Here is a 13087-nt window from a genome sequence, read left to right as displayed (position 1 = left end):
TGAAAACTAATTAAAATAATTAAAAATACGAAAAATTCTAATAAAAACTATATTAAAAATACTATAAAAATAACACCTATCAATATATAAGATATAGTTAATTTAGAAAACTAAATCCATTAATTCTTAATTAACTTTTTTTTTTGAAAGTGATTAATTTTTTCTAAGTTGAATAAAATGGACTTGGGATATTAATGATTGTAACTAAATACAGTTGTTCTAAAATTAAAACCACTAATTAACTGTTATTTATATATATATCTGATAATAGATTCATGTTCGAATTTTTCTCCTAATGCTCAATAAGAAAACCCATAAACCAAAAATATTTCTTGAAAAATATATTTTTTTTAGTTTAAGATATTTTTATTGATTAGTAAAAATAGAAAACGTATCTTTTTTTTTTTATGAGGAATAAATATAAAAAGAAAAGATATGGAATTAAAATAAAAAATTGAATTCAAAATAGGATTAAAAATTTTGTAATGAATCAATGGGAAAACCTTTTTTTTTTTTCTTTTAAGTATTGAGAGAAAAGGAGATTTGGACTTAAATCTATAGCTGTGACTAGTGGTATGCAAAAAGAAAAAAAAACTGGATTTCACAATGCTAAAAATATAAGAAAATCAAAATTGGATTCACAACCAAGTAGTATTAAAATTAAAGACAACTATAAATCAGCTTTGTCTCCGAAGCTAAATAAAGATTAAATAAAAATAAGCAAGCTAATGGCAAATAAATTAGAGATGGTACTTTAGTCCGACCCGATTGATATCCACTTCGATCTGACTCTAATGTGGTAGATTTTTACCTGTTTCGTTTAATAAATGGAGTGAGGTGGGGATATTAAAAATTATACCCACTATAGATAATACATAACCCACCTTGAATCCTATCCGTTTAAATTTTTATTTACTTGGACTTTTATTTAAAAATTTACATACAAATCAAAATTTTAATTCATTAAATGGTGTCAAAGTTCAAACATTAAATAAATAAAACTTCAAAGGAATTCTCTTTGAGACTTGGTTATTTTACGGTTGTAGATTTTTTTTCACTGTTAGCCATAAAATTGTATGTAACATATCAGATAATCATCCTTCCAATTTATTTTCTATTTTTCTATTTTTATATTTTTCTATTTGTTTGGTTTTTCTTTAATATCTATTTTTTTTTATTTTTGCTATTTGATTTATTATTGATATGCTGAACGATTAATTTTTGACTTTTTTCTTTTATTTATTATGTTGAAATGGAACTACAAACTTGTCTTATTGTCATTATGATTATCATGCACATGCATATTCAACTATATAGTTTTGTTTTCGTTTTATTTACTTTAATTATTTTATCATATTTATTTATATATTTTTAAAAGTAGATAAATATATAATATTGAATAACATTTATTACAATCGCAATAAAAATATATATAAATGCAAATTAAATGGATTTGATAATAAAAACTTAGAAATGGAAATTTAAATTTTTAAATAGATTTACCTGATCCGATCAATGTGCGCCCCAACCCGATCTGTAGTGGGGTGAATGGTGGGGCAGGTAATTCATATTACTTCATGGGATACAATTAGGCGTGGCCACGGTTCCGGAACCAGCGGTTCCGGTTCTAAAAAAACTAGAATCGGAATCGAACCGAACCAAAAATTTTCTGTTCCGGTTCCGGTAAGTTGTCAAAACCGACGGTTCCGATCGGTTTTCCGACCGATTTTCCGGCAAATTGCATAATTTTAAATTTTAAATTTTGAAGACCAGTTTTCAAAATTTAATAAATTTGTGAAAGTTATTTGTAAAAAACATACACCTAAAAAATTAAAAAATGGTTCAATTAAATTTATTTTTTTAAAGACTTGAACTTCATTATTTTTTTAAAAAAAATTCTTCAACTGAATTTATTTTTTGTTTAAAAAAGTTTGAGATTTCACAACAAAATTAAAATAAAAAACACAAAACTGACAGTTTGTAACGGCTAGAACTGCCGGTTCGAAACGGTGGTTCTAACCGGCCGGAGAACCGGCGGTTCCAATCCGGTTTTGTGGAATCGCCGAGTTTGCGGTTCCACAAATCTGGAGCTGGAATCGAACTGAAAATTTCTGGTTCTGGTTTCGGTTCGGATCGGTTTAGGTTCCCACCGGTTTCGGTTACGGTCAAAACCGGTTCAAACCAACAGTTCCGGTTCCCGAAACCGTAATATGGCGCACAATGCAATATTTGATACATAAATGACCCATTGTCATCCCCAAGAGGAATTAGTAGCGTTTGAAGAGGGTACAATAGGCATTCCTCTAAATTGTTTCTAATACATATATATATATATATATATATATATATATATATATATATATATATATATATATATATATATATATATCCGTTTAGGGTGTATTTATTCACTTGGTAACAATATAAAAATTATATTTTAATTTAAAAATTTCATAAATATTATTTATAAATTTGATAATTAAAACAAAATATTATAAACGAACTTTAGAAATTTTTTATTTAAAATTTTTAAAATTTTTATTATCGATTATTTATAATAATAATAATAATAATAATAATAATAATATCAATTTTTGTTATTTTATAAAATTTTTTAAAAATAAAATATATAATATATCTGTAATAATAAAATTACATATATATTAAAGCATAATATAATTTTTTATGTTATTTAAATATTTTTATTTATTCAATAAAAATTTGTATAGAAAAAATTATTTATAGATATTATAATGTCAATTATGAAAATGTCATTTTGTAAAATGGAAAACATGATTTTTATTATAAAGGAAAACTGCAGAAAACAACTTAAAACTGTTTTCTAAACCTTAGTTAAATTTTGGAAAATTGAAAAACTGTTTTTTAATTTTTCAAATAGAAAATTGACTGATTTGAACACAAAACTATATTTTTCAGTTTTCTTGAAAAATTTTTCTAGAAAATTAATTCAATTCTCTACAAGTGAACACACCCTTAGCTATTACATTTCTAAATAAATGGCAATATCATTAAAAATAGAGTCCAGTATTTTTCAACATGGAAATCCAAAATATTTAAAATACCATTTATATCAAATATCAGACAGGAAAAAGAAATAACTTTTACAGCTCAATTGGTCTAAAGGATACTGTTTATGTTTACTTAACAATTAACAAAAAAAAAAAAAAAAAAAAAAAAGGTAGTTTGATTGTTTTTTCCACACTAAGGTGGTATAGATTTCATGTACACTGTTTTAAATCTAATACTATATCCGATCAAAGATAAACTTCCAAGTTGGAATTAATTAAAAGAATCACAAAACATAAACCTAGCCAATCAAATAGAGAACAAATTATTTATAAGGTATTAAAGAATTCTATAAAATTTATATAAAAGAAAATATTCATTTCATTCATTAATTTGATTTTACATGCAATTCAACATAATTTACTAAATTTTATTATTTATAAATAAATCTTATATTTCAAGTTCATTTACATTAAATTAGGAATTATAATTTTTTTTCTCATTACAGAAAATGTTCCTTTCTGATTCACATGGAAGTATTTATTAATATGATTAATACATATGTGCCAGCAATCATTGCCTTAAGGGGAACTGCATTCGATTAATCCAACGAGATCAAATTTAAAATTTTTTCTATGTAATTGAATTTTTTAGCATCATTATTAAACGAGCAGAACAAAATTTATTAGATAAATTAATTAAAATATATTTTGGTTAATTATTTAGTTAGTTTGGTTATAATTGAATATATTTACTTTACAAATTATATATAATTATTCATAATGATGATGATTTTATTTTCATTATTATCATATTATTGGTCAGATTCTTTTATGAAACCTTAATGATTATAACCATGGAGTGTCCTGTGAGTTCTCGGTTAAAAATGGCAAGTACCTACCATTTGCGTATGTCTTTTCTGTTTGTGGAGGAAAATAGTTGAGAAAAGAAAATAAAGAGGAGAAAGAAAGCTATATCATTGTTTGGAAGAGAGGAAAATAGTATCAAATGGAAAGAGATTAAATTATTTTTTTGTTCCAGAAACTGAGCATATAAAATGACAGACAAGAAATTTATGCAGTGTAAATATACAATCTTGGGAAAATTTTTTTTGAAAAAAAAATACTGAATGGCTACCCTTAAAATGTTTTACTTAGTGTTACTACATGTATAGAAAATTTCTACATTACCCAATTAAATTAAAAAGAAAAAAAAAAGAAGAAATGTTTTGCCAATTGTCCAATCCTCTTTGCTTATAGTGCTTCAAAAGCTCCTACTAAGGCAAAAATCTCATAGTCTTGACACTTGCACCCACTGTCTTTACAGCACCCGCACCCATCGCTTAACCTCCCATTTCTCTTCTTCTTCTTCTTCTTCTTCTGCTCTTTTATCACCATTTCTGCACCTCTAACTCTCATTGCTATTTTGACTGAAGGTGGCTTAACATCATCATCAAGAACTGCACAACTCTTATTCTCTGAGAGCATCATAACCCACTTTTCCATTTCCATTTTTGGCGATTCAAAAATCGTGTCCATTGGAATTTGAGCTCTACCCAGAAGTTTTGACCCTCCATTAATTTTACCGAGAAATGAGTTAGTAGTATTTCTCCACCGTAGCTCGAAAACAACACTTTCTTTCTTTAAGCTGTTAATGGAATCTTCAGTGCCTAAACACTCTAATGAGAAAGACTCATTCCAGAAAAGATTGGATTTGGAGGAGATTTCATTGGTTTGTAATTTGATTCTTTTGTTGTTTCCAGAAGAGAGATAGTATCTAACAAAAAGGTGACCATGGGACTTCAATTCTAAGTTTTTAGCTTGTAATACTTCTATCTCAAAGCTAAAAGAGGAGGGAGATTGAGAAGCAAGACCCATAATTTTGAAAAGATAGTTTTATGTGTGTTTGGATTTGTTTTGTTGGTGAAGAGAAGCTGCGAATATATAGGCATATATATATAGTGGAGGGAAGGTGGGGTTTGCTTTTGAGGAAGCTTCTTTTATAGTTTAATATGGTTGTAAGTTCTATCTAAGAGTCACCCACCAAGTCTTTCTTGTAGTTGAAATAATACAAGAAGATGATTTAATATTGGTATGAAATAAAAGTGAGTCATCACATTAGATTGTGAGAAAGATTTTATTGGATTATATATAATTAGCCCTTGCAAATCATGAAAGGCTGGATATATACAAATGGCTTATAATTAATATGACCCTTGCATGGCTATTGCTCTTAGATTTCTAGCTAGATTCTTGTGGAATATTTTTAGATTCTGCTCCTTTTATGTATATACACATGGCTTTGTTTATAGTAATAACAAGAGTGGGTATGGGGTGTGAAACAAAACTAGTCAAAAAGCAAATTTTGTTTATTTTAATTGATGGTTGATCTTAATCAAATCAAAATAAAGTGAAATGTTTAAAAACGCAATTTTCCAAAATGGTGTTGAAAGAAAAAATATTTATGTAAATGGTGTTATTCTGAAAATATTTATAGATGTGATATTATTTTGACTTTTTAAAGGCATTTATTACAATATGACAGTAACAAAAGCAATTGATTTAAATTTTTAATATTGGGAACAATTTTTTCTTGACTCTCTGTTTACGCTTATAATATAATAAATGTTATGCTTATAATATAATAATACCCGTACACATATTTTAAAGATACATTCACAAATTTTAAAGACAAAGATACATGTTTGACACAAATTGACATTGTTATACTTACAGTGTAATAATTTACAAAGATTCAGATCGAAGGTAACAGTAAAATGTATTTATATTATTGTTACGCAATGAGTATATATGTAACAATCTATTTTTTATAATTTACAAAAATATAATAAATATTTTTAGAATATCACCATTTACTTAAATATGTGTTATTTCAGCACCATTCTGAAAAATTGTCCCATTTTTTTTTTTTTTGAAAACTAAAAATTGCCCTAATTATGTATATCTAGAAATTGATCAATTTATAAATCAATTTGCATTAATAAGAAATTTGGTTAGCTAATAAAAATCTCATATTCCAATTGGTTGAATTAATCAATGTGTGCACACCCCACTAGAGGAGAATCCAAACTATAATTTTAAGTGAGTTAGTGGGTGCAAGCTTTCTTTATATGTATAATACACATCCGCCCCAGCAAGTATAGAAATGTATAATAAGATTTATCCAAAAGGAGTAATATTAATTATATGAATCTTGTCAGCAGAGATTATTTTCTTTAAAAAAAAAAAAAAGCAATTTAAATAACAAGTAAAAGATTCATGAGCTTTCCGAATTATTGGACATTGCAACTCAAACTCGTCAAAAATATTGTATTGTATGAGTTGGAGATCTTCTAAGGATACCACTTTTATGTTTTATTTTGTGGTTTAAGTTTTGATTGGAAAAGAAGAGTATGTTGTTTATGGTTGATTAACAAACGTTTGCAGGAAAATGATAATGCTTCATGTGCTTATCCATAGGAAATCCAATCGACATATTATGTGGTTAAAAGATTTCTCTTTTTTTTTATTTCCTTATAGGATTAATCTAATAGTTAATAGCGGGTATTGATACTTGATAATTGGCGCTGGTAGCATATGGCTAATAATTATTAGTGGTTGTTGTTAAAAAGGAAATTGAGCATTAAAGGTGATATTATTTAGTGGGGGCGGAAATACACTATATCTAGTGTAGGCATGTGCCCACCCTCGTTATAATGTTTAAAGAAAAATTTTTATAATTTCAAAAAAGAACCATACTAAGATGTTAGTATTTTAAAATATATAAAACGTAAATTAACAGTTGCATTCTGTAGTATTAATCAAGCGGAAGAGAATAAGCATAGTTACTATGTCAATATAGATTATAAAATGAAAACTTTCAGAGCACAACACAATTAGCAATTGCATTTTGTACTATTAATCAATAAACACCACCCCTCAGGCAAACAACACTAGAAGCTTAAACATTTTAAAGCTAAGTGTGAATAAACTGGCCAAAAAAAAAAAAATCATAGGACACCGGTTGAAGTTACTGGGAGATTGATTGTGTTATAAACGAGCTAAGTCAAATAGAATCAATCTAAGCTATATTGAACTCGAACTTGACTCATTAAAAATATACTCTAATTTGAGTTTTGACCGGTATATATTTTATAAGTTTCAAAAAGAAAAAAAGTAGTAAATGTATAGGCTTGAACTTAACAAACTTCCAATCACATTAACCGTCAACAACCCAACCATTCACTCCTAACACATTAACCATTACACAACCACCATTATATTACCCACCATTATACTACCCACCATAGACACAAATTAACAGTTGACAATAGCTTCCTTATCAACTAAACCCAAAAAGCGGCCAAAAACACATAGCTATCCATCTAACCCATATTGCAAAGCACAATCCGAAAATCACAAAAGAAGCCAAAAACACCCAGCTAGCCATCTAACCTATCTTGCAAAGCACAAACAGAATAAGGATGAAATTCACTACAGTGCATATCATGCATAAGCAAAGATAATCTTCGTCTAGCCAATGATAGAATCCAACCCATCGAACTTGCCCCGAATAGGCCTATTTTCATCATTTTGGCGCACAATAATATCTTCTAGGTCAAGTAGATCCCTTACAATGTGGTTCCTTAGCTTCATTTCAAAACTTTCAACCTCCATTGCATCTCTAGCCATTCTTGTCTCCCTAGTGCTCTCAATGCACGAATCAACTGTCTTGCACCACCTAAGAAAGCTGCCACACTCGTTATTCTTACAAAAATAATAGGGCCTCTTCTTGTTCTTGCTTGTCTCGGAAATTCTGATCCCAGCTCGCTTCCTGCATTTGCAAAGAAAGTTCAGAAATCTGCCCTCATTTCTGCAGTCAGTTACGCTAGAGGATGAATTGCTCCTCCTTTCAGACATTGCAAAACCCTAATTCGGTTGCTTCTTCCTAATTTTTGCTCTTCGTTTCACTTATTTCACCGATTTAAAGACAGAACAGTTGTGTAAGGATATTTTCGTCATATATTTGCTTCTTTCTCTTTGGACTGTCAAGAATTTCATTGGCTTTCACTCCAAATCTGATAAAAATGGATGGAAGGTTAATATGGTATAGCGGATTAATAATAGGAGGATATAGTAGTTTAATTAAAAGAATACATGGATAGAGTAGTTCTTTTTGTCAAACATAGGGACACGATTATAATTTTACCTTTAAAAAATTAAAGTTATAGTATGTACATTTTTTTTAAATTACAAATATAAGCTTATCTTTAATGAATTTTATCCAAAATTTGCTATATATATTCCAAAATATATATTATACAAATCTATTATATATGCCTCTATCCCTCAACAAATAAATGAAAATTTTATTTATTGATCATTAAAGCAATGCCTAAAGCCTCAACAAACATTCCATATTTGATCTTTTAATTCATGTAATTACAAATTAGCAAATGCATGAAAACTTAAATATCTAGAATTATATATAATTTAGTACCTTTTCTTAACAATAATATATAGTTTAGTAAAAGAAAAAACATTTCGTTTCATTGACATTGATGTAGTTGAGGTACAAATGACTAGAGGAGAGTAAAATATCCCACCGTACCGAACTGGAAATCGAACCGACACTTTTCAGTTTGATCAGTTCAGTTAGTGGGTTTGACCTGTTCGGTTTAGTATATATTAAATAATGCTTTTCAATTCTCAGTTCACGGTTCGGTAAGAGTGACTAATAACCGAATGAACGACAACTTAAAAAAAGTCAATATGGAACCCTAAAACTGATTCTCTCTCCCTCTCGCTTTTCATCGCTCTTTTCTTTTCCTCCTCAAGCAGCACCTCAGCCTTCTTCATGCCACAAATGATAATAGACTACAACCATTCTCCCTCCCTAAGAAGAGTACAAGAAGATGACTTTTTCTCATTAAACAACTAATTAAAGCTTCTCTCACTGGCTCAATTCTTTGTGGTTTCTTGAACGAGGTAATTTCAAAACCAATCTATGATTTTTTGATAAATCAATCTATGTTTCTTCTTTGCATTAATTTATGTGTTTTTATTTTATTAATTTTATTTTGCAAATCTTAAATTTATTTCATTCCTATATCTTATAATAATTTTTTTTCTTACACGATTTACGAATATAGCTATTGATAATTGCATTTTTCTTGTTAATTAATATAGCTGGGTACTTTGGGTTGTTATCTTTAGTTCATAACAAGTAAAGTGGGAGATTCTTCATTATCGAATAATTGAGGTTGTTATTTACAAAATCAACTAATGAATTTTATAAATCTATGTTTTTTAATTCCAAGGATTTGACAAATTCCATAGACTTTAAAAATCTTCAATCCAAACGTTGCCTGGGAACTTCTTTTATCCTTTAACTTTCCCAGTTTGCTTTTCATTCTTGTCCCGTAGCATGAAATTGGTAGATGAATTATATTTTCCCACATGACATGATTGGGAACAATTGTGTTATCTGCAGTTTACTAAATACTAATATTATAGTTCTATGCCATAACTAAAATTTATTGTCAAGCTTTCAAGTTTATGTATTTTAATTACTATTATCATCATCATTTTTTGTCAATCAGCATACATTAGTCTGTGGTTGTTTGTTGGTTACATTATTTGTGTGAAATCTGAGATGGTTGCATTGCTTTCCATGTTCATTTTGCCATCATTCTCATTCTATATACTATATCTCAATATTATTATACATCTATATTTTTTTGAGAGACATTTTTTTTATTGGACAGTTTTTTATTTTTTATGAAATGTAAGTGCAACTACATATTCATCTACCCATTCCAAGCATTAATTGTGTGTGAAAGAGAACAATTTTTATTTCTATTTAATTCTTCATTATCAATCTAATGTAAATGAGTAATTTTTTATTTCTATTTAATTATTTAGATATTACAAAAATTACCAAGTAGTTGATTGAATAAACTTATTAATACTTACTTTTCCATGTACTTGATTGGCTCTATTCTCAACTATTAATTATAGACTATAGTTAAATTAAAAATTTATTAATTATAGACTATAGTTAAATTAAAAACGTTGACTTTGAAAATTAACTTTGCAACTTAAAAGCATGTATTTTGCTCTAAATACATCCTTTATGTATGTTCAACTCTAAATTTGTGAAATATTGATTTTATGACTAATTTTAACTTTATTGTCAAGATGTCTTCTCAAGATGAAACACCTAGTACATTGCATGTTGATGATGGAAGTTCGCAACCTCAAGATACAGCAGTAACAACTGCAAGAGGAAAGCGAAGAGCAATAGCTCCAAGATCGAATGTGTGAGATCACTTCTCTAAATTCAAAGATGTAAAAGGGGATGTTAAAGGCAAGTGCAACCATTGTGGTAAGGAATTTTATTGTGATTTTAGAAGAAATGGCACTATCGCACTTAAAAATTACATGAATGCATGCAAGAGAAATCCTTCTAGTGTAGAATCAAGACAAACACAATTGAATTTTCAACCGGTTAGCATTCTTAATACTTGGAAATTTGATCAAGAAGCAATAAGAAATGCCTTAATTTTTATGATCATTGTTGATGAATTGCCTTTTAAGTTTGTTGAACATGAGGGTTTTAGACAATTTATGTGTATATGTTGTCCTCAATTTTGGATTCCATCGAGATGGACAGTGCATGTGATTGCTTTTGATCTTTATGTAAATGAAAAAGCTCATTTGAGATCCATCTTGCAAAGCAAAAATCAAAGGTTTTGTCTTACCACTGATATTTGGACTTCTATACAAAAAATCAATTATATGTATACTGCCATTATTTTATTGATGACGATTGGTGTTGCATAAAAAAATTTTAAATTTCATACCAATTGTTAGTCTTAAGGGTAGGGAGATTGGTAGAGAGATTGAAAGATGCTTAATGGATTGGGGTATTGACAAATTAACCACCATTACTGTAGATAATGTAAGCTCAAATGATGTAGCTATTTCATATATGAAGGATAAAGTAATTAATTGGGGTTCAAGCATTTTAAATGGCAATTTGATCCACATGAGATGTGTTGCACACATCATAAATTTGATTGTTGTTGATGGCCTAAAGAATATTGGTGGTTCAGTTAAAATAATTAGAAAGGCAGTGCGTTATGTGCGATAATCTCCATTAAGATTGAGGATATTCAAAGAATGTGTAGAAATTGAAAAAATTGAAAGTAAATCTTTATTATGCCTAGATGTTCCTACAATGTGGAATTCAATCTACCTAATGTTACAAGCTGCTGAAAAATTTGAAAAAGTTTTTGAGAGATTTGAAGATCAAGATCCTTTTTTTAAAGTTAATCTAATTTGTGATGGGTTAAATGGGGTTCAAGAAAAAAAAAAGGAATATTGGGAAAATATTAGGAGGATGATGACTTTTTTACAAGATTTTTATAATCTTATTTTGAAAATTTCAAGATCTTTATATGTAACCTCTAATTTATTTTTCTATGAAATTTATTTGGTTTATCGTCTATTAAAGGAGCGGATATCTAGTTCTGATAAAGAAATGAGTAGTGTGACAATTAAAATGAAAGAAAAATTTGACAACTATTGGGGAGATCCAAAGAAAATGAATAAATTCATTTTCATTGCTCCAATTCTTGATCCGAGGTATAAATTAGATTGTGTGCAATTTTTTATTTGCAAAACGTACGAGGGAGAATCGGATGTAGAATTGGGGAAGGATGTGAAAGAGCTTTTGTATACTTTATTCAGTGAATATAAGAAAACACTTGCACTTGAAACTTCAAGCACCATTTGAGACAGTTGATAGCAATAATAAGATAGAAACAAGTGAAAGTCATCCATCTTTGAAAGTGAAAATGAGATTAGAATCTGAATATAAACAATTTATGATGAATTCTTTGGGAAGAAAAATGAATAGATCAGAAGTTGATAAGTATTTAAATGAAGAAATTAAAGTAAATTCAGAGGGGTTTGATATCTTAGTGTGGTGGAAGAATAACAGTGCTAGATTTCCTATACTTTCACAAGTAGCTTGTGATGTGCTTGCAATTCCTATTTCTACTGTTGCTTCTGAGTCTTCATTTAGTACTGGATGTCGAGTGCTAGATGCATTTCAAAGTTTCATTGACCCCAAAAATAGTTCAAGCATTGTTGTGCATCCAAGATTGGCTTCGAACATCAAATCGCTTATTTTTGTTGAAGAAGACTTAGATAATCTTGAAAAATTAGAGAAGGGTAAGGAATTTTCGAAATCGCCTATTTCTCTGTTGAAGAAGACTTAGATAATCTTGAAAAGTTAGAGAAGGGTAAGGAATTTTTGACTTGTTTGTTATTACTCTTGCACTTACATCTCACAGTTGTATTTATTAATATGTTATTGGCTCTTTTATAGATTTACAAGGCATTTGCATAAAAGCTGTAGTCGATTTATAAAATATTTTTTCAAGATCCTTGCTAATGTTATCAGGTATTATTTACTATTTATTCAACTCATTATAAATTAAAGGAATTCTTCTAGTTTATATAATTTAGGTTTCATTTCTGCAACTTCAAGTTTTTTTTTTTTTTCATTTATTCAGCCTCAAATTAATCTATTTTTTGTTTTATTTTTGCAACCTCAAGGTATTGTTGCAGGATTATCTTTGTTAATGTTTTCAGATATCAATTTGGATATTGAAGTTAGTTTTTATATTTTGATTTGGATGTTGAAGTTAGTATTTGGATAAGGATGTTGGAGTTAGTAAATGTATCTACTGTAGAATTATATTTGCATTAGAATGTTTGTAAAATTGTTAGAACTTCTTTTTGGATTTGGATGTTTGTAATTTTTTAGTGATACCATTTTATTTTGATTTCTTATGTTGTTTGTTTAGTGATACTATTTTATTTCTTTAGTTGTATTATTTTATTTTGATTGATTTGATATTTGTGAAACAGGTGCAGTATCTTCATTTACATTTGATTATTGGTTGTATCTATTTTCATCTTTTTAGTTGGTTCGGTTTAATCGGTTTATTTTGTTATTTCAGTCACTATGGTTCGGTTGAAATTGGTTC

At 28.3% G+C, this 13087-nt stretch overlaps 1 protein-coding gene and 2 long non-coding RNA genes across 3 annotated transcripts; 2 read left to right on the top strand and 1 right to left on the bottom strand.

Annotated features, from left to right (window-relative positions):
• Nucleotides 1–4026: 4026 nt before the first annotated feature.
• Nucleotides 4027–5020, bottom strand: LOC105649501 (nitric oxide synthase-interacting protein). The gene has a single exon (XM_012236200.4). The coding sequence runs from the start codon at nt 4902–4904 to the stop codon at nt 4281–4283; it is 624 nt and encodes a 207-aa protein (XP_012091590.1). The 5' UTR covers nt 4905–5020; the 3' UTR covers nt 4027–4280.
• A 3736-nt stretch (nt 5021–8756) lies between these two features.
• LOC110010901 (uncharacterized) lies at nt 8757–10602 on the top strand. Its single transcript, XR_002285964.3, has 2 exons — nt 8757–9014; nt 10227–10602. It is a non-coding gene; the product is annotated as an uncharacterized LOC110010901 (long non-coding RNA).
• A 277-nt stretch (nt 10603–10879) lies between these two features.
• LOC119370229 (uncharacterized) lies at nt 10880–12890 on the top strand. The gene is made up of 2 exons (XR_005177786.2): nt 10880–12498; nt 12654–12890. It is a non-coding gene; the product is annotated as an uncharacterized LOC119370229 (long non-coding RNA).
• The last annotated feature ends 197 nt before the right edge of the window (nt 12891–13087 follow it).

This window comes from Jatropha curcas, chromosome 3 (assembly GCF_041381405.1).
Source record: "Jatropha curcas cultivar XTBG-Jc1 chromosome 3, XTBG_Jcur_1.0, whole genome shotgun sequence".
Lineage (NCBI taxonomy): Eukaryota > Viridiplantae > Streptophyta > Magnoliopsida > Malpighiales > Euphorbiaceae > Jatropha > Jatropha curcas.
This window is presented reverse-complemented; position numbering and strand designations above follow the sequence as displayed.